Below are 21,652 nucleotides of genomic sequence, written 5' to 3' on the forward strand. Positions count from 1 at the left end.
TGTCTGAAGTATTCAAGCTCATGAAATAGTCAGAGGCACAAACCCTGTTGTTGATACCCTGGTAAAATGGTGTTAGTACTCTCAAGTTCTGTCTATCCCTTAGTGCTTTCTGATTTCACTCTAACTTTTTTCTCAGGTTAATAGTTTTGATCCAAACAGTCTCCAGGGCATTTTCTTCGATACTACCTCCTTCACTCAGCACCCACAGCCTCTCCTGACTCAGTATCCTCTCAATCTCTGAGTCCAGATGTGACCATGTTTCCTTTCTCATGGTTCCAAAGAAAGCAAATTATTAAAGTCTTCAAAAGTATCTCTCCAAGCCCATTGCAAAATGCACAAGACAGAACAAAACTGTCATAAGATCTTTCAAAGATGTATCAGAAATGGGGCTTAGGGAACCAGATTCTAAATCCTGATGTAGTGCAAGTTCTGCCTGCAGACAGGCTCTGTAGAGAGACAATGGGAGAGGAATGTAAGTGACAAAATTAATGTGTTGGGTCGGTCAGTACAACAATAGGAAGAGTATATCAATGTACTTATGTGCTTAGTTGCTCAGTCATGTCCAACTTTGTGCGACCCCATGGACTGTTGTTCACTAGGCTCCTCTGTTCATGGAATTTTCCAAGCAAGAATACTGGAGTGGGTTGCCATTTCCTACTTCAAGAAATCATCCTGATCCAGGGATCTAACCCACATCTCCTGTATCACCTGCATTGGCAGGCAGATTCTTTACCATTGCATCTCCATAAAGGCAAACATAGATACACCTGCTCACAGACATATCCACACAGCTTCCCCTACAGAAAGCTGTAACTCTAATAACATGCAGAAATCTTGAGCTCAGTCATTTTTTTTTTTTCTGTGTCCCATGGTGGTCCTGAATGATAGGTAGCAACCAAAAATAACCATTTCTTTCTAGTCCTGGGCCGGTCATTATTTTATCCTCGGGCCTGTCAAATACCTGAACACAATTACTAAAGAAACCTTTCTTTATGGTATGCCCCCAATTCCATCAAGCACCTTCTATTATCAACCAGAGAATTCTTATTTTAGTCAAAACTTTTCACCTTAACTTTCTGGATAATCACGCCACTCTGGGATAATAGCCCCATCTGATTTCTCTGCAAATAGTGTGTCCCTCTCATTAACATCATATATGCCACATAGTAGGCTTCCCTGGTAACTCAGCTGGTAAAGAATCTGCCTGCAAGTAGGAGATCCCGGCTCTATTCCTGGGTTGGGAAGATACCCTGGAGAAGGGATAGGCTACCCACTCCAGTATTCTTGGATTTCCCTGATGGTGCAGATGGTAAAGATTCTGTCTGCAATGCTGGAGCCCTGAGTTCAATCCCTGCATTGGGAAGATCCCCTTGAGGAGGGCATGGCAATCTACTACAGTATTCTTGCGTGGAGAATCTCCATGGACAGAGGAGCTTGTTGGGCTACAGTCCATGGAGTTGCAAAGAGTCAGACACGACTGATAAGCACAGCACAGCACATGGCACATCAGTGAGTTCAGTTGCTCAGTCATGTCCAACTCTCTGCGACCCTATGGACTGCAGCACGTCAAGCCTCCCTGTCCATCACCAACTCCTGGAGTTCACTCAAACTCATGTCCATCGAGTTGGTGATGTCATCCAGCCATCTCATCCTCTGTCGACCCTTTCTCCTCCTATCTTCAATCTTTCCCAGCATCAGGGTCTTTTCCAATGAGTCAGCTCTTCTCATCAGAGGCCAAAGTATTGGAGATTCAGCTTTAACATCAGTCCTTCCAATGAATATTCAGAACTGATCTCCTTTAGGATGGACTGGTTGGATCTCCTTGCAGTCCAAGGGACTCTCAAGAGTCTTCCTCAACACCACAGTTCAAAATCATCAGTTCTTAGGTGCTCAGCTTTCTTTATAGTCCAACTCTCACATCCATACATGACTACTGGAAAAACCATAGCTTTGACTAGACGGACCTTGGTTGGCAAAGTAATGTCTCTGCTTTTTAATACGCTATCTAGGTTGGTCATAGCTTTTCTTCCAAGGAGCAAGCATCTTTTAATTTCATGGCTGTAGTCACTATCTGCAGGGATTTGGGAGCTCTGCAAAATAAAATCTGTCACTGTTTCCATTTTTTCCCCATCTATTTGCCATGAAGTGATGGGACCAGATGCCATGATCTTAGTTTTCTGAATGTTGAGCTTTAGGCCAACTTTTTCACTCTCCTCTTTCACTTTCATCAACAGGCCCTTTAGTTCTTCACTTTCTGCCACAAGGGTGGTGTCATCTGCATATCTGAGGTTATTGATATTTCTCCCTGCAGTCTTGATTCCAGCTTGTGCTTCCTCTAGCCCAGCGTTTCTCATGATGTACTCTGCATATAAGTTATTAAGCAGGTGACAATATACAGCCTTGACATATTCCTTTCCCTATTTGGAACCAGTCTGTTGTTCCATATCCAGTTCTAACTGTTGCTTCCTGACCTGCACACAGAGTTCTCAAGAGGCAGATCAGGTGGTCTTGTATTCCCATCTCTTGAAGAATTTTCCACAGTTTATTATGATCCCCACAGTCAAAAGTTTTGGCATAGTCAATAAAATGTAAGTAGATTTTTTTCTGAAAATGTCTTTCTTTTTCGATGATCCAACAGATATTGGCAATTTGATCTCTGGTTCCTCTGCCTTTTCTAAATCCTGCTCGAACATCTGGAAGTTCATGGTTCATGTATTGTTGAAGCCTGGCTTGGAGAATTTTGAGCATTACTTTGCTAGCGTGTGAGATGAGTGCAATTGTGTGGTAATATGAGCATTCTTTGGCATTACCTTTCTTTGTTATTGAAATGAAAACTGACTTTTTCCAGTCTTGTGGCCACTGCTGAGTTTTCCAAATTTGCTGACATATTGAGTGCAGCACTTTCACAGCATCATCTTTTAGGATTTGAAAGAGCTCAACTGGAATTCCATCACCTCCACAAGCTTTCTTCACAGTGATCCTTCCTAAGGCCCACTTCACTTCACATTCCAGGATGTCTGGCTCTAGGTGAGTGATCACACCATTGGGATTCTCTGTCTCACGAAGATCATTGTTGTATAGTTCTTCTGTGTATTCTTGCCACCTCTTCTTAATATCTTCTGCTTCTGTTAGGTCCATACCATTTCTGTCCTTTATTGTGCCCATCTTTGCATGAAAATTTCCCTTGGTATCTCTAATTTTCTTGAAGAGATCTCTAGTTTCATGGTACCTAGTGGGCATATATAATTGCCAAATGAATGAATGAATGACTAAGCAAATAATGCCATTTAAATATTAGCTAAATATGTATCCTAGTTCGTGAAATTTTACTTGCTTTTGTTTTCCCATATATATAGACATCAAAAGCAAATCTTTTAAAAATAATTCACTTATTCATTTATTTACTGGCTGCGCTGGATCTTCATTGCTGCACACAGGCATTATCTAGTCACCACCATCAGGCACAGCTGTTTGTTGCAGTGCAAGGGTTCCGCACTGTGGAGGCTTCTCTTGTGGAGCACAGGCTCTAGGGCATTTGGGCTTCAGTAGTTTGTGGCACTTGGGCTCAATAGTTGCAGCTCAAGTGTTCTAGAGCATGGACTCAGTACTTGTGGCACAAGGGCTCAGCTGTTCCAAGCCATGTCGAATCCTCTTGGACCAGGGATTGATCCTGTTTCCCCTGCATTAATGGGCAGATTCTTAACCACTGTACCACGAGGGAATCCAGCACCACTCTTTAAAGGCTATAACTTCTTAAATGAGTTTATAAATTAATGGCCAATCCAAACACATTTTAATGATTTATTTTATTTGAAATCTTGCCAAAATGATTCTGAAATTCAACTGCAAAAACAAACATTTGAAGATAATAATGACAAAATAAATGGTGTTTAATATTCTTATTTAAAGATATCTGTTCATTTGTGCAGTGTGCCTCAAAGGATAATATTGAGGAGCGAAATTTCTGGTTTGTAAGATATGCATATCTGTAACTTTGCTGAATATTTTAAATTGATCTTGAAACCAGTGGATGCATATTTAATATCTCATTAGCAATGCATAAGTATTGATATTTCTCTATATCCTCACAAATTTTTAGTATTTTCTGATTTTTGTTCTAAGTATATACCAATTTAAGGAGTGTAAAAGTGGTTTTCATTGCCTTTTTCTTAGTACTGAGATGGTTGAGGTTGATTTTATTAAAAAAATTATGTCTATATTTCTTTTGATAAGTGCATGCCTTTATCTTTCATTATTTCTATTTTTTCCTATTTTTACCATTTTTCATATCCATGAATTTCATAATATATATTCTTTTTTATTTAATTTTTAAAATAATGAATCATAAATTTTATTTCAAAATGTAAACTTCACTAAACATCAGTTCAGTTCAGTGGCTCAGTTGTGTCCGACTCTCTGCGACCCCATGAATCACAGCACGCCAGGCCTCCCTGTCCATCACCAACTCCTGGAGTTCACTCAAACTCATGTCCATAGGGTCGGTGATGCCATCCAGCCATCTTATTCTCTGTCATCCCCTTCTCCTCCCGCCCCCAACCTTTCCCAGCATCAGAGTCTTTTCCAGTGAGTCAACTCATCGCATGAGGTGGCCAAAGTATTGGAGTTTCAGCTTTAGCATCAGTCCTTCCAATGAACACCCAGGATTGATCTCCTTTAGAGTGGACTGGTTACATGTTAAAACAATAAAATTTACAGTTTTGTTATTTTTTTTTCTTTTTGCATAGGGCATCATTACAATATAGAATCTATTTCTTACAAAATACATACAAAGTTTTATCCAAGCAAGCCAAGGCAAGATTGGGAACTGTACAAATGTACTACTTCAGTGTAGTAATGGGGAAAGGCGAAATGTGGCCTTTGGAAGCATGGTGTGGTGCTGGCTGGAAATAAAACAACAAAACCACGAGTTCCTACAGAAAAGAAAAACATGTGCTCAGATGGAAATGGTCTTGGACCCTTAGAGTCTAACGTGGGGTTTGGCAAACAACCCCAGAGAAGCTCCATCAATAGCTTTGGGAGGAGGAGGGCTGTCTGAGAAGTCCAGGGAGGCTGAGACCACTAGTGCACCCAGCATACAGAGATTCCCAGGCTGATTTCTGGCCATTGGGATCCATAGTGGCCTTGCCTCCAACAATGTATGGCTGCTCAGCTACCCTCCAGCCCTCAGGGGCCTCGGCGCTTGGGACAAGGACTCTCCAAGGTGAGCCTCCCACCACACTCCCAGGCACCCTGGCCCAGGAATGGACCCTGGGAGGTGGCCCCCTGCTCCAGAGATGGCAGACTGGCCTAGGACAGGTGACCCTGAGCTGAGCAGGGGAGTCAGTCTTCACCCAGACCTCTGGCTGCCTGGTAGGCATTCGGCTTGGTTTCCAAACAAACATGTGCAACATCTTGTCACCATGTTGCCAGGAAGACATCCCCAAGCCCTGAGAGAAGGTGCTCATGCTCCGCTCCCCTACCCCCATGCCTCCTGTGTCCCCCACAGGGAATGCAAGGTGTTCAGGGCAGGGGAAGCCACTTGCTCTAATCCGGTTCCTCTTTAAATAGAAGTAGTAAGGTTTTAAAGCTGCACCAGAAGGCGACAGGCTGGGTGGGGTCGGGGGGCACACTATGAGTCCCATATGGCAAGAAGGGGTTTGTAGAAACCAAGCAAGGCCCTGGGCTCCTGCCTTCCCCCACATCCATCTCTTCTAACTGATGAGAGACAGAGTAGCCAACAGGGAAGGGCCTCTCCTAAAACGGTGTTCAGGCATTTATCAGTAGTAAGCTGGACGGTGCCTCCGAGTTCTGGTACAAAATTCTCTGAAATGTGTCTGGTACAAACCTTTGAAGCTCAAGTCTTGGAGTCAGGAGACTCAGTTACAGGATCTGGCTTTCCTCAGGGCGATCCTGTATATCCTCTTTTTTTTTTTTTCCCAAATATATTTCAGTTATTTTCTTAATTGTTTAACATGGAGGCCATGCACATTTCTGTTAAAGTACCATAGATTTTGTTGCTATAAATTAAAAAATATTCATTCCTAATGGGTGTTCATTGGAAGGACTGATGCTAAAGCTGAAACTCTAATACTTTGGCCACCTCATGCAAAGAGTTGACTCACTGGAAAAGACTCTGATACTGGGAAGGATTGGGGGTGGGAGGAGAAGGGGACAACAGAGAATGAGATGGCTGGATGGCATCACCAACTGTATGAACATGAGTTTGAGTGAACTCCGGGAATTAGTGATGGGCAGGGAGGCCTGGCGTGCTGTGATTCATGGGGTCACAAAGAGTCGGACACGACTGAGTGACTGAACTGAACTGAACTGAATGGTGGCTTTACATAAAAATGTGTTCGTTTGTGATTTTACTTTGAACTCAGAAAATTTCTTGAAATATCATTAGTTTTAAAAATCTATATCTAGAGACTTATGGGTTTTCTCTGTAGAAAAATCCTGTCATTCGTTAGTAATGATATTTGTCTTTCTTCCTCTGTGATCATAAGCCTATTTCTTTTCATTATTCTATTATGTCAATTTGGATAACATTAGCAGAAAACTCTGTGTCCTGGGGATTCTAAGATACACAATGTGTTGTTGACTATATGAGATAAAGAAAAGATCAGGACGTGTCCATAGTGACCCACAAAATAATTTGCACGTAAAATTTAATTGCTCTGACAATATCAGGAAAATGCAAAGGTCATTGGTCATAAGGTAAATATATTAGCTACCAAGTGTCACTTTGAAGTAATTTTTGAGAAACCTGTGCTGTTGCTTTCCCATTGACATATGTGTTTCCAGACCTCTCACAATAACAACCCAGCAGTCATCTTCATTTCTTTCAAATCTAATTCCAGATCCAAAGGATCCTGCCCTCTCACAGCCATCTCTAACCTAGGGCTGACACTTTTACTGCAAACACTCTTGGTCAAAGAAAGAGTAAACAATCATTTAATCTGTGTGTGTGTGTGTGTGTGTGTGTGTGCGCGCGCGCGCATGCATTATTCTCAATTTCTTGGGGTTGTCTCTTAGTAAATAGTTATTTTTTGACCACTTTTTCTCTACTTCCCAGCACATGGGATTTCTTTTTTAGAAAGAATAGCTTTCTATGGTTCTTACTATCAATTCAAAGTTACTACATTACTTCCTGATCATTTTCCTAAGAAGATTCAAGACCTGTAGGCCCATGAACAGGCCATATAAAGCATTATAGGAAAATAATTTTCTATATATTTAGCAGGTATAAATGAGTTGTCCTTCAAAAACTCTCACATAATACATGGTACTGACTCTTTGTGACTGTGTGGATCACAACAAACTGTGGAAAACTCTTTAAGACTTGGGACTAACAGACCACCTTACCTGCCTCCTGAGAAAACTGTAGGCAGGGCAAGAAGCAACTGTTGGAACTGGACATGGAACTACGGGCTGGTTCAGAACTGAGAAAGGAGTATGTCAAGGCTGTATATTCTCAGACTGATTATTTAACTTATATACAGAGTACATCATGCGAAATGCCAGGCTGAATGAAGCACAAGCTAGAATCAAGGTTACTGGGAGAAATATCAATAACCTCAGATATGCAGATGACACCACCCTAATGGCAGAAAGAGCACAGGAACTAAAGAGCCTCTTGATAAAGGTGAAGAGGAGAGTGGAAAAGCTGGCTTAAAACTCAACAGTCAAAATACTAAGATCATAGCATCCGGTCCCATCACTTCATTGACTAATAGGCGGGGAAAAAGTGGAAACAGTGGCAGATTTTATTTTCTTGGGCTCTAAAATCACTGCAGCTGGTGACAACAGCCACAACATTAAAAGATGCTTGCTCCTTGGAAGAAAATCTATAACAAACTTAGACAGTATATTAAAAATCTGAGATACTTTGCTGACAAAGGTCCGTATAGTCAAAGTTGTGGTTTTTCCAGTAGTCATGTACTGATATGAGAGTTGGACCATAAAGAAGGCTGACCACTGAAGAACTGATCCTTTCTCATTGTGGTGCTGAAGAAAATTCTTGAGTCCCTTGGATTGCAATAAGATCAAACCAGTCAGTCCTAAAGGAAATCAATCCTAAATGTTCATTGGAAGGACTGTTGCTGAAGCTCCAATATTCTGGCCACCTGATTCAAACAGCCAATTCACTGGAAAAGACCCTGATGCTGGGAAAGATTGAGGGCAGGAGGAGAAGGGAGCAAAATGTATGGCATCATCGATTCAATGGACATGAGTTTGAGCAAACTCCAGGAGATAGTGAAGGACAGACAGGGAAGCCTGGCGTGCTGCAGTTCATGTGATCACAAAGAGTCAGACACGACCTAGTGACTGAACAACTGGCTTGTTAGGATTGGCAGAAATAGCAACTTCTAGTACAAGGATAAGAGATGTTTGAGAAAGTAGAAAATTAATTATAGCTTTACCAGTTCTTCCTTGGGTTATGGAGAGAGTTAACTATCTTCTCCCCATAAAAATGTCAAATATTCTCAGGCGGATCTGTTTGGTGTTAATGCCGTAGACCAAAGGGTTGAGAACAGGGGGCACAAGGAGATAAAGATTTGCAAGTACAATATGCACGTGAGGAGGTACTTGCTGGCCAAAGCGGTGGGTAAAAAAGGAAAAAAAGGCAGGTACATAGAATACAAGAATCACACATATATGAGCTCCACAAGTGCTAAATGCTCGGAACTGGGCATCCTTGGAGGGCAGGCGCAGCACAGCCCGCAGGATCAGGCCATAGGAAGTGGCAATGAGGACCACGTCCATGCCAGTGACTGAAAGGGCCACAGTGAGACCGTAAATGGTGTTGGGCCTGATGCTGGCACAAGCCAGTTTGGCAATGCCCATATGTTCACAGTAGGTGTGAGGGATGATGTGATGTCCACAGAAAGGTAGCCGTTCTATGAGGATGACAAAGGGGAAAACAAAGAGGAGGCCACGGACCACACATGCCAGGCCAATCTTCCCAATCACCATGGCATTGAGGATGGATGCATAATGAAGTGGACGGCAGATAGCCACGTAGCGGTCAAAAGCCATGGCCAGCAGGACAGCTGATTCTGTGGCAAAGATTGTATGCACAAAAAACATCTGGGTGAGGCAGCCTTGGTAGGATATTATGTGGGACTTAAGCCAGAAGATTGTTAGCATTTTGGGCAATGTGGTTGAACAAAGTACCAGGTCAGTGATAGACAGTAGGCACAGGAAGAGGTACATTGGCTCGTGCAGAGTTCTCTCCTTCATAATGATGTAGAGGATAGTTCCATTGCCAACCAGAGCGAGGACATACATGGAGCAGAAGGGGATGGCAGCCCAAATGTGCTGGTCTCTCATCCCAGGGATTCCAAGTAGAATAAATGTGGAAGGATGGAAGGTAGTGTCATTGGGGACAGATGCAGAAACCATAATGATGCAGAGGATCAAGCTTTATCTTCCTGAAAGCTATTGTATGGTGAAATAAATTCATCCTAGAGGCAATCTATTTCTCCTACAAATCTGCAATTTCATACCTGTCTTCCATTTCTACCAGTTCTACTCCAAATCATGCCTTCCTCATTTGTTTCCTGAGTAGTTAAAATAGCTCTGTAACTAATATGCCCACTTCTAAGATTTTCATCTTACAGTGAAACCTCTCCATTTCTGCCTAATATTCTAACATGTAAAAATCATCAACTATTAATATCATGCAAATATAGCCTTTCTTAGCGCATGCTGTGAGGAATATCTTGTATTTTTCTCCTTTGGTCAATTCTCTGCCACTTTCTGTCTTGTTCTGGTTCCTGGGACACTGGGCTACATCGACAGAGTTCTTTGCCCTCTCATTTCTGGTTTGATGTGACAATGAGAAACAGCATCTGGAGACTAGAGGGAGGTCAAGGATTTATTCCTTCAGGTCTCTCCCAGCAAGGTTGCTGCAAGCTTGGCACATCTCTCTGCCAGCAGCCTTTTTGGCTCTGATTTTCTCTTTTAGCCATATTTCTCCTCTTGTTCCTTTGGTCCAAGGGTTGTGACAGTGCCTGCTATCACTAACCCAATAACTTCATAAGCACTTGTAGTTTTGTTATACTTACACCCACACCTTTGAAAGTGGTTTCCATGTTATGTGTGCTATGAAGAAAAGATACATAAGTTCCTACTTAGAGAAAGCACCTCTGAGGAAATTAAATTTAATCTCCAAATCTGAGTTTTCCTCAAATGCTTCAAGCATCTCTTGCACAACTCAGTTTCCAGGATTGTCACCCTCTTTATGTGGTCCAGTCTGGAAAATAAGAGACTAGATTTAGACTTCTGGGTTCAAAATCTGATCTGATTGCTGTTACTTGCTAACTGGATTATCCTCAGCAAATATTTCATTCTCCTCAGTCTTCAGTTTTCCAATATAAATTTCAGATAATAATGTTTTAGGGTTTTTTCAAATAATAAATTGAGAAAATCATATAAAGCACATAATGCTATATTTTAAGAAACATTTGTTACAATACTCACTGATATTTCTCACGCATTTGCAAATGTCTGAGTGAGTTAGTCTAACTACATATTTGCCTTTCAGAAGAGGAAACTTTATTTAGACCCTCAAGTTGAAAGACATATTGGTCTTTCTTGAGTTTATAAGTCATGGTTGAAGGCACCGTGGTTTCACCTTCTTTTAAATCAAGAACTATTTTCAGAGATAGCCAAAACTAGTCCTCAGGTTAGGTGGACTATCTCAAGATACGAGATGGATGGCTCCTCAATGAGCCCTTCAAATAAGGCAATGTCATTGAGGTCCCCTCATTAATCTCCCTTGGGGCCAAGAGAAAGTTCTGATATATGAGTCTTTTAAAATAAAGGGAATGTGTTTTGTGCTGCTACCAAGAAAGAGTAAAGATGAAGGAATGCATATCATTTCTGTTAAAGGAAGAATTTCTCTTAGACTATTTAATAAGACAGAGATCTGATTTTGCCATGGACAGGACAAACAGAACCTGGGGTAATGCAATAGGTATTCCTAGCTTTGTGGGCTTTGAAACTTTCTGTGTGAGAAATTGTAGGACAGAATTAAGAGAACTGGATTTGGAGGATGGACTCCTCAGGCATGGAAGAGATTGGAAATCTAATAAGTTTGCTGATTCCCTAGGTTTTCTGAGGGCGCTATAGGGTTCCAGGTACTCAAGTACAAGGTTGCTTTCTAACAAATGTATGTATCTTTACTCCCGCCTGGCTGGCCTGACTGATATGAGTGAGAACAAGATGTAGAATGAGACATTCTTACCTCATTATTGCTTTAAGAAAAGCTACTCCTGGAGATTTGATTGACTTATCTTGAACCCATAAGTAAAATAGTAAAGGACTAAAATCTCTAACTGCAACAAAACAATTGAGATACAATTAAAAGACTTACTGATGGTTCATTTCGGTATGCAATACGTCTACCCTAATACTTGAAGGATTCAAGAAACTGTACCTCCTGTATTGGAGTCAGGTGCCAATCTGAGATGACTTCTGGAGTAGACAAGGACATCAGTATATTTGTAGGATTGTTATCCCGCTGTATCTCCTCCTTATCTCTGCTCTTGGCTTTACAGAACAGTCTTCAACCTTTTTCTATTTTTCTTGTCCATTAAACACTTACTCCCAGCATTCGTGGTCAGCTGCACTAGAGAAATCTTGATCCAGCACAAATAGTATATTTCCAAGATCTGAGATATGGTCTCATTTATCTCTCCCCTCTGAAGGCTTTTTAGACCCAAAGGGGCTGTGGTGTGGCTCAGAGCACCAGTGGTCCCAGCTGCTAAAAGTAAAAGTGAATTTGAAAAGATCTCTGGGGAAACACAGAGTCATGTCAGAGTCTTCTCTTAAATGCTGGACATTTTTTTAAGTCAGGAGGGATCATCATTGTCTCACAGTAAGTTAATACTTGCTCAGCCCTTGAAAAAAAGATGTATTTTGCCAAATTGTGTCAAACTGTTGAGAAATGAAATTCAAAGAGAAAGCAGGCAACATGGAATAAAAATAGACTGGGAAGAGATCCACCTGGAGTTGGATTTTGCACAACTTCCTTTGGTTCTCCTGTTCTCCAGAAAATAATCACTGTGTTTGATCTGAATTCCTCTAGCTGGAGCTTGAGTCTTTATTCTCTTAACATTTTGTGACTCTATTTGGGTAACTTTTGTTCTTTTTTCTTTCATCTAATTGTACCAGATGATAAGTTATATACTCAAAGGTCCTGTTAGTTACAGTCCAGTGTAACATACATGTTTTTCCAACAATGCTCTAAGGAAGTTACATATTTGTCTTCTGAAATATTCTTCAGTGTTCTCCATCAAACTCTCACTTGGTTCAGCTAAGTATCCTGGAGTGGAAATGCAAAATTTAAAGTTAGGTTGATTGGATCAAGAAAAATTCCTATCAATTAAGGCAACATGGAAAGTGTATACTTGGGAAATATGTCACAGGAAACAATGGCATTTCCTCCCAGAATAGGACCATCATCTAAGATTATCTAGGACTAGAGTGATTCTGAGCTATCGGAATATAGCTTTCCAAGGAAGAAGAGACACGGTGGACTCAGATTTATTTCAAGTGTACTCACTGGGCAGATCTCACATTATTGTAAACATCTTAGTTATTCTGTCACCACTCTTCTCCCTCTCATGCCCCAGACCTAGTATCTGACTCATTGGTATTGAACTATAAATACGCATTCAGTGCAAAATGCTATTCCCAATTTGTCTGTGAATTTCATGCAAGTTGATGTTTAAATTTGTGCAAGATTTTTGGAAAGTGATTTGAGAGTAAGTATGAAGAAACTTGGGGTTTCCCAGGTGGCTCTAGTGGTAAAGAATCTATCTGCCTGCTAGTGAAGGAGATATAAAAGACAATGGTACAATCTCTGGAAGATCCCCTGGAGGAGGGCATGGCAACACACTCCAGTATTCCTGCTTGGAGAATCCCGTGGACAGAGGAGCCTGGTGGGCTACAGTCCATAGGGTTACAACACTATTAGAGCTGGACTTTACTAAACGGCCTTAGTACACATCCATAAAGAAACTTGAAAGATGATTTCCCTTATTCTAGTGCTCACATACAGAGGAATCTATTTTATACAGGAAATACAGCAGATGGGAATGAGATACACAGATTTGAGTCCCAGCTCTGATATTTACTAACTGGGAAATTTCAAATACTTTTCAATTTTTCAGAGAGATCCTCAGATCCCTTCTGTAAAGTAAAGCTATTAATTATATTTAAAGTTGGTGGTTCCAAAACTTTACTGTAGACTGGAAACTCCTGAGGCTTTTTATTATAAAAACTGCTAATGCGTTAATCCTAATGATAATCATGATGATTTAATTGAGACAACATGACACCTGGACAGTTACAGCAAGTGAATTATCAAGGCCCTGAAGTAGACTGTATTTGATGTGTTCGAGAAGATTCAGGAAGGCAAGTAATGGCAAGAGCAAGGCGGTCAGGTAAATAGTAGTAGATGAGACCAGAGACAAAAAATTCAAGGTTGTGTTGGATTCTGCAATGGAGGTTTTTCATTCTCATATGTCTGACTTGTCTTTCCTTTCTGTATATGTGCTTCTGATGTATTTAGATGGGGGCATGTGGCAGGTTGGACTTCCTAGTGGCTCAGTGGTAAAGATTTCGCTTGCCAATGAAGGAGATTCAGGAGACCCGGGTTCGATCCCTGGCTTGGGAAGATCCCCTGGAGAAGGAAATGGCAACCTGCTCCAGTATTCTTGCCTGGAAAATTCCATGGACAGAGGAGCCTGGCAAGCTACAGTCCATGGGGTTGCAAAGAGTTGGAACATGACTGAGTAACTGAGCACACATGTTCACATGTGGCTGGTTTTAGCCAATGAAGTTAGAATAGAAATGACAAGTCCTGTTACCGAAAAAGCACAATAAATTGTGTGTGTGCCTGCGTACATGCAGGCTAGGTAAAGGAGAGTGAAAAGAAGAAAGCATTTGTACTAACCAGTAATTCTAGGAATGAACCTTAAGTTCATGCTGGTAAGGAGGAGAAAAAATGAGGCAATATGAAAATGTAATGAGTTTTTTTATTACTGCATTGAAATTGAAGGATTATTGCATTGGGATTCAACGGAAAGTGAATTAGAAAACAGGAGGTAATGAGTCAGGAAATGAATGCCTATAATTTAGATTATGAAGAATGTATATATATATGTATACATATATATTCCATATATATATATATGGAAATGCAAATTCTAATATATTTCCAAACAGATGAAGTAGAATGGTTAAGGGTTTTGAAGAAAAATTCAGAGTACTGAAAGTCAAATTGTTTCAGTTATTTATAACTGCATTACAAACTACTCCCCCAAAGTAGTGACTTAAAATAATTTATTATTATCTGTTATGATTCTGTCAGAGAAGGCAACGGCACCCCACTCCAGTACTCTTGCCTGGAAAATCACATGGACGGAGGAGCCTGGTAGGCTGCAGTCCATGGGGTCGCGAAGAGTCGGACACAACTGAGCAACTTCATTTTCACTTTTCCTTTCATGCACTGGAGAAGGAAATGGCAACCCACTCCAGTGTTCTTGCCTGGATAATCCCAGGGGCAGCGGAGCCTGGTGGGCTGCCGTCTATGGGGTCGCACAGAGTCGGACACGACTGAAGCGACTTAGCAGCAGCAGCAGCATGATTCTGTAGATTTATTGATTATATGAGCTATTGTCATTTGAGATTTCTCTCACACACACAAATGATTGCAATCGGATTTTTTATGAAGTTGTAGTCATTTCTAAGTTTCATTAAAATTGATGCCATTGATTCTGGCTATTAATTAGGAGCTCAGACAGATTGTCAATCACATAAACCCTCCATGTGGGTTGGGATTCTCACAATGTAATGTCTGTGTTCTAAAGAGAATGTCCAAAAAAATGCAATAACACCAATGAGGAAGATGTAAGATTTCCTAAAATCTTGTCTTGGATATCCTGAAACATTACATCTATTGCATTCTTTTTTCCAAAGTCTCTAAGGCAGCCCAGATAAGAGGGGGTAGAATAAAATTGGACTTTTTGAAGCAATAGCAAGATCATATTGCAGAAGGTACAGGGGATACAAAATATTGTTTTGGCCATTTTGGGAAAACAAAACCTCAACAACATACCCTTTGGCCACAATAATGATCTCTTCCACATGAAAAATGCATTCACCTTTTCCCTAAGATTTCCAGGTCTCATTCATATTATGGTATTAGTTCACAGTCTGGGATTTCAACCTTTAAATCAGGACAACGTGTAAATAGGACTCCTTGAGCTCATTTCCTTGCATATAGATCCTAAAGTGCAGTTCCTCTCAAGACCTGTGGAGTAAAGAAATGGGAAAGAAATCAACTGCTCACAAAGGCAACATACCATGGTGATATACAGATAGGATAACTGCAATATTCATTTGTAGAATATTGGGAGAATCATCTTACAGTCACTAGTCCATTGTAGTTTTTTAAAGTCCATTCAAAGGTAAGTATCATGAGTCTCTTAATAAGAACCCACTTTTACTCCCTGGGAATGATTCTCCATGGCTCTTGGCTCAGTTAAGTGTTAGTCACTCAGTCGTATCTGACTCTTTGTGACCCCATGGACTGTAGCCCTCCAGGTTCCTCTGCCCTTGGAATTCTCCAAGCAAGAATACTGGAGTGGGTTGCCATTCCCTTCTCCAGGAGATCTTCCTGACCCCGGAATCGAACCTGGGTCTCCCACATTACGGGCAGAGTCTTTACTGTCTGAGCCACCAGGGAAACCCTTTAGGCAGTTAGCTCTATATTCCATATCACCTTTGCTTTTCAATGAGAAACAAAGTGTGTTTACATCTGAATACTTTTTTCAGTCTATTTCCAGATGAATAAAGTTGAAAACCCAAAATCCCTTTCTAATTTTGTACTTTGTCCCTTTTAGTCCAAAATGATGGTGTTTATGACTATTTTGTCTTAAAAATTGTGATTTTCTATGACTCTTCTAGTGTTCACCCCATTAGACAAAAGTCATACCCACAAATATCTTCCAGACTGCCACCTGTCTGATTTTGCATGAGTTATGCTTCTCTGGGAAGATTAAGATTCTTAGAAGCTTCTTTATCTAATTAAAAAGACTTATTAGGCATATCCTTAAATATTTCTGTATTTTTAACAAAGGATCTTACAGACTCATCCTAAAGATGACATTATACCCTGAGGGCATTTTTTCTTTTGGAAGTCCTTTGTCGTTTGGAAAGACTCTTGTGTGGGTAATTAAAAAAAAAAACTTTGATCCCAGACAGTCATGACTTCTTTGCATTTACTCTAACAATGATTAAACACTGAATGTTTTCATTTTAGCTTATATCTCTTTATCTGTACTTTATCATAAGTGACATAAAAATAATGTTGGTATTTTTGGTATTCTGCTTCAAAATCTCCTCAGCCAAATGCATCAGTTAATTAGCTATATTTTCTGTTTTTTCACTGTATTGCAAGTATGATATTAGCAAACTTTCTACAACTACACAGTCCTCATTTGTCTCCAATCTCTAGTAATAACTTTCTTATTGTTTCTTATTGTTTTTCATTAACAACCTCCTCAAGGCCCTTTCAGCTTCTGCCTGTTGCCTTATTCCACAGTGAATGCTGCATGTTTTAGGCTTTTTTGTATACCAACACCATACTTCCTATTACCAATTTTTACATTATTTATCTATTGTTTCATGACTAACCATTCCCATATTTTTTGGCCTAAAATAGCAAATTATTACTTCTTAGAAAGTGAAGAAGAACTAAAAAGCCTCTTGATGAAAGTGAAAGAGGAGAGTGAAAAGGTTGGCTTGAAGCTCAATATTAAGAAAACAAAGATCATGACATCTGGTCCCATCACTTCATGGGAAATAGATAAGGAAACAGTGGAAACAGTGTCAGACTTTATTTTTTGGGCTCCAAAATCACTGCAGATGCTGATTGCAGCCAGGAAATTAAAAGACACTTACTCCTTGGAAGGAAAGTTATGACCAGCCTAGATAGCATATTAAAAAGCAGAGACATTACTTCGCCAACAAAAGTCCGTCTAGTCAAGGCTATGGTTTTTCCTGTGGTCATGTATGGATGTGAGAGTTGGACTGTGAAGAAAGCTGATCGCCGAAGAATTGATGCTTTTGAACCGTGGTGCTGGAGAAGACTCTTGAGAGTCCCTTGGACTTCAAGGAAATCCAACCAGTCCATTCTAAAGGAGATCAATCCTGGGTGTTCATTGGAAGGACTGATGCTAAAGCTGAAACTGCAATACTTTGGCCACCTCATGCGACGAGTTGACTCACTGGAAAAGACTCTGATGCTGGGAAAGATTGGGGGCGGGAGGGAAAGGAGACGACAGAGATTGAGATGGCTGGATGGCATCACCGACTCTGTGGACATGAGTTTGAGTGAACTCCAGGAGTTGGTGATGGACAGGGAGGCCTGGCATGCTGTGATTCATGGGGTCGCAAAGACTCGGACACAACTGAGCGACTGAACTGAACTGAACTGATGGTTCTATGGCTTGGCTTTGACTAGATGAAAGTAGTCATCTTTTAGTCTTTCATGCATTACAAAGAGATATCAGTTGAGATCCTATAGATACCTGAAGTCTCAGCTGGACTGGAAATTCTAGAGGGTTTACCAACATAACTGGCAGTTGTTGCTGCCTGTTAACTGGAGTCTCAATTGGGGCCACCTTCCAGAATATTTAGACATGGCTTCTCCATGTTGCTGGGGATGCTCATTGCACAGTAGTTGGATTCTAATAGGGAGCATACCAAGGTCAAATATTTCAAGAGACTCAGCTAGAAATGGCAAAAAAAAAATTATGGTCTAATTTCAGAAGTTTCAAATATTACTTACAGTGAATTCTGTTTTTAAAAGAATCCCTAAGTCTAGTGGAGATTCAAAAGAAGTAGAATTATATTCCACTTGTTAACTTGGGAATGGCAAGTTTGCACTACAGAAAAGCATAGAAAACGGAATATATTATTATTGTGGCTATCTTTGGAAAATACAATCTACCACACCAAGTTATTAAAGCATCATCTCTATGGACATTAAAATAATCAACAATGTTGATAAGAAGTTTTTGTGCTCAAAGTCAAAATTCTTTAAAAACTGCAATAAGTATAGATAGTTGATAGTATATTTTTAAGACGTGAAATTTCAAGTTGTGGAGTTTTAAGGTGGATAAATAAGAGGAAAAAAGTAAAGAAGTAGCTGTGCTGAATGTGAACAACTATGCTACTTCCAGACCCAGGAAGTTACTACAAGAACCAAGTCTACAGATTTTCAAAGGACCAGAACTTTTGATCTGGAAGGATCCAAGATTTCTTAGGTATCAGAATCGTACGGAGAAATGTTAAAGAACCCAAAAGTGTAATTCAAAAGTGAATTACAATCTAGCCTGGGCCTCTACATTTTTGCCAAGTTCCCTAGGTGATTGTGGCACCAACCAATGTTTGAGAACCATGTTTAGATTAATAATTTTCCTGAATGATTCTTAAAAGAGGGTAATCACTTGTTAGCTTTTATAACTCTCAACTGGAAAGTGTCCTACAAAGATATTCCAAATTGGTAGACCTTTGCTTATCTCTTGTAACCTATTTATAATACTAATAGTATCTAAATTATACATGATCCTCATCTTATGCCATAAGACCCAGAAATCTACTTCATAGTGGTACAGAAAGGTTTTTTTGATCTATCTTTTCAGGCACACATTTTCTTCAAATTTTGTCTCCCTTCTTGACATCTTCTTCCTTTTCCTGTCTCATTGCTTCTTACAGTGAAGTTGGAGTTCCACTTCCAACTTGCAGTGGAATTCTAGGATTTCATAAAAATTTAAGTTGTCATTGTATTCTAGCTTTGAAAAGAATGAAATGTGTTCCAAAATTGATATGGTTACCTGTTTTCTTTCCCAAATTCTCAGCCTCATGTCACTGGGTCCCTTTAAGGAAGAAGAGTAGGATTATCTTTTCCCGAATCTGTTTGGTTTTCACCCCATAGATGATTGGATTGAGTGCAGGAGGAATGGCTACATACAGGTTGGCAATCAATATGTGGAAGGAGTGAGGAATTTTGTGACCAAAACGGTGAGTGAGGACAGAGAATATGGCTGGTATGTAGAATATAAGAATGACACAAACATGAGAGCCACATGTGTTGAGGGCTTTCTGGCGGGCATCCTGGGATGGGAGGTTAAAGACAGCTCGAAGGATGAGAGTGTAGGAGATGCCAATGAGGATCAGGTCTGATGTAACCGTCATTACAGGCACAGCAAAACCATACCAGATGTTGATGGAGATGTCTGCACAGGCAAGTTGGGCAATGCCTATGTGCTCACAGTATGTGTGTGGAATGATGAGTGTTTGGCAGAAAGGCAGTCGCTTTAATAGGAACACGCATGGGAAGATGATACAGAAGCTCCTGCTGACAATACCCATTACAATCTTAGTAATAACCTGACGGGTGAGAATAGTGTTATATCTTAGGGGGAAGCAAATAGCAATATAGCGATCAAATGCCATGGCCAGCAGGGTGGCAGAATCCATGGCAAAGCTACAGTGGAGAAAAAACATCTGAGTAAGACATCCAGGAAAGGTGATTTCCTGAGGACCCAGCCAGAAGATGCTGAATGTTTTGGGTACACACGTGTTACACAGGATGAGATCTGTAGCTGCCAGCATGGAGAGGAAAAAGAACATGGGCTCATGAAGGCTGCGCTCCATGGAAATAAGATAGAGAAGGACACTATTGCCTGCAAGAGCCACAAGGTAAATGATAAAGAAGGGAATCCCGATCCAGATGTGGAAGTGCTCCAGTCCTGGGATTCCCAGCAGGATGAATGAACCTGGATTCATGAAGCTAGTCAAGTTGAACGTAGCCATCATGATCTTGGATAGGTTGTGTCTCACAGACTGAAAATGAAAAGTTCATGACTGATTGTTAACATTATCTTCAGACATGCATCTCTGAGCCTTCTCCAGTATCATCTGCTCACTTTCAGTTCTAGAAAGTGATAAACTATCCTTCTTTTCTCTCTACTCATAAATATTTGCAAAGCTTTTAGTCACAATTTTAAGTCATAATAGAAGTGGTATCGAAATAATTTTTCCCAGAGGTAGAAGTCATGTAACTCTAAAGCAAGTCCTGCCTGGCTACCAGAAACTCAGGAAATTTTATAAGAAAATATGTGCAAAAATAATATGAGGCAAAGAAACATCATTGGTCAGGGATTTGGGAAAAAGTTCAGTGTAAAACCCAAGGGTCACAAGAGGCTGAAAAGATAGGCTTAATGTAAGAAACCAAAGCAGACCATGCAGTCTCTTCTTTATTCTTCTCTACACCTTACAAACGTAAAGAGAGGACAAAATTATTTTTATAAAATCTAAGATTGAGGTCATTTACTCTGCCACTTCAGATATGCCCAGGTTGGAAAAGTTTTGAAGATCAGACATTCTCCAGTAACTTACTATGTCAGATTTGTCTTGGTGAAAGAATAGAACCCTCTTCTTAATCCTGGAAAACTGCCCCAGCAGAGGGAGCCCAGTCTCCTGGCAGCACTATGCAATGACCTTCTTGGCCCTATCTAATCTGTAAAATTACTCAGTCTTATGAAACTTCATCAAAACAGTTGAGCCTTTCTTCCAAACTGTCTTATTTTGTGACATGACACAGAAATTTTTTACTCCAACTTCAGTATTCACTCGTTTTTCTATTTGTTCTTTTTTAATACATTATTTTATTTATTTACTAGTATCTACTGATGGCTGTGCTGGGTCTTCATTTCTGCATGGGCTTTTTGTGTGGTGAGTGATGTGCATTAGCTTCTCATTGCGATGACTTCTCTTCCCACGGAGCATGGGCTAGAAGGTGCACTGGCTTCAGTAGTTGTGGCACACAGGCTTAGCTGCTCTGCAGCATGTTAAATCTTCCTAAATCTCCTGCACTGGCAAGTGGATTCTTTACCATTGAGCCACCAGGGAATGAGCCACCCTTTTCTACCTGTTCTTTAGTGTTGGTATTTTTCAGTGCTCTGTCTATGTCTGTTGCTTTCTAGGTTGAAAAACTCCACGTGGGTAATATCTCCAAACACCATGACTTTAACTGTGACTCCTATGTTGAAGACTGTTAAGTTTATAATTTTGAAAATATTCCTCTCCTCAATCTTGGAACTAGTTAGCTTATACTTTTTGCAACTAGTTATCCTATGCCTGCCATCTTCACTTAAAAACCTCACAAGTGCACCCAAATCAGTATGTTCCAAACTACCATATTTCTCTTCTCGTTGCTCCAGATTTGTTTCTCCTAAAATGTTTTTCAACTCAGCAACTGATAGTGTAACACCATCAAATTTCTATATCTAAAAGCCTTGAAATTATCTTAGTCATATCTCCCTCATATCAGTCACCCTATTCATTGCAGGCATTGATTCCCTAAGTATCTCTGTATTATATCCACTTTTTACTACCCATGCATTGACTGCTCTGTCTTACATACAATCATTTCCCATCAAGACTTCTGCATAGGCTAACTCAAACATACTTAATATTCCTTGAAAAATTAAAAACAGATGTAATGCAGGGTCTATCCTAACCAGTGAGAAAAAGGAAGTGGAAAGATTGTAATTCCAGATAGAAATGG

At 40.3% G+C, this 21,652-nt stretch overlaps 2 protein-coding genes across 3 annotated transcripts; both read right to left on the reverse strand.

The window, feature by feature from the left end:
- Nucleotides 1–8,454: 8,454 nt before the first annotated feature.
- Nucleotides 8,455–9,405, reverse strand: LOC129553873 (olfactory receptor 52D1-like). Its single transcript, XM_055422571.2, has one exon. The coding sequence runs from the start codon at nucleotides 9,403–9,405 to the stop codon at nucleotides 8,455–8,457; it is 951 nt and encodes a 316-aa protein (XP_055278546.2).
- An 8,667-nt stretch (nucleotides 9,406–18,072) lies between these two features.
- LOC129553874 (olfactory receptor 52H1-like) lies at nucleotides 18,073–19,899 on the reverse strand. Of its 2 annotated transcripts, XM_088843465.1 has the most exons (2): nucleotides 18,976–19,896; nucleotides 18,073–18,102 (listed from the first exon to the last, which is right to left on the reverse strand). In XM_088843465.1, the coding sequence occupies exons 1-2, from the start codon at nucleotides 19,894–19,896 to the stop codon at nucleotides 18,073–18,075; spliced, it is 951 nt and encodes a 316-aa protein (XP_088699591.1). The 2 variants fall into 2 exon arrangements, with proteins under 2 accessions (XP_088699591.1, XP_055278547.2); XM_055422572.2 differs by lacking the exon at nucleotides 18,073–18,102 and having other exon boundaries at nucleotides 18,946–19,899.
- Nucleotides 19,900–21,652: the final 1,753 nt, after the last annotated feature.

This window comes from Moschus berezovskii, chromosome 14, assembly GCF_049115385.1.
Source record: "Moschus berezovskii isolate FMDL1 chromosome 14, NW_MosBer_1.0, whole genome shotgun sequence".
NCBI lineage: Eukaryota > Metazoa > Chordata > Mammalia > Artiodactyla > Moschidae > Moschus > Moschus berezovskii.

Bases quoted from the DNA above. Each gene is read 5' to 3' on its own strand.
- LOC129553873 (XM_055422571.2), bottom strand. From the start codon at position 9,405: ATGGTTTCTGCATCTGTCCCCAATGACACTACCTTCCATCCTTCCACA.
- LOC129553874 (XM_055422572.2), bottom strand. From the start codon at position 19,899: ATGATGGCTACGTTCAACTTGACTAGCTTCATGAATCCAGGTTCATTC.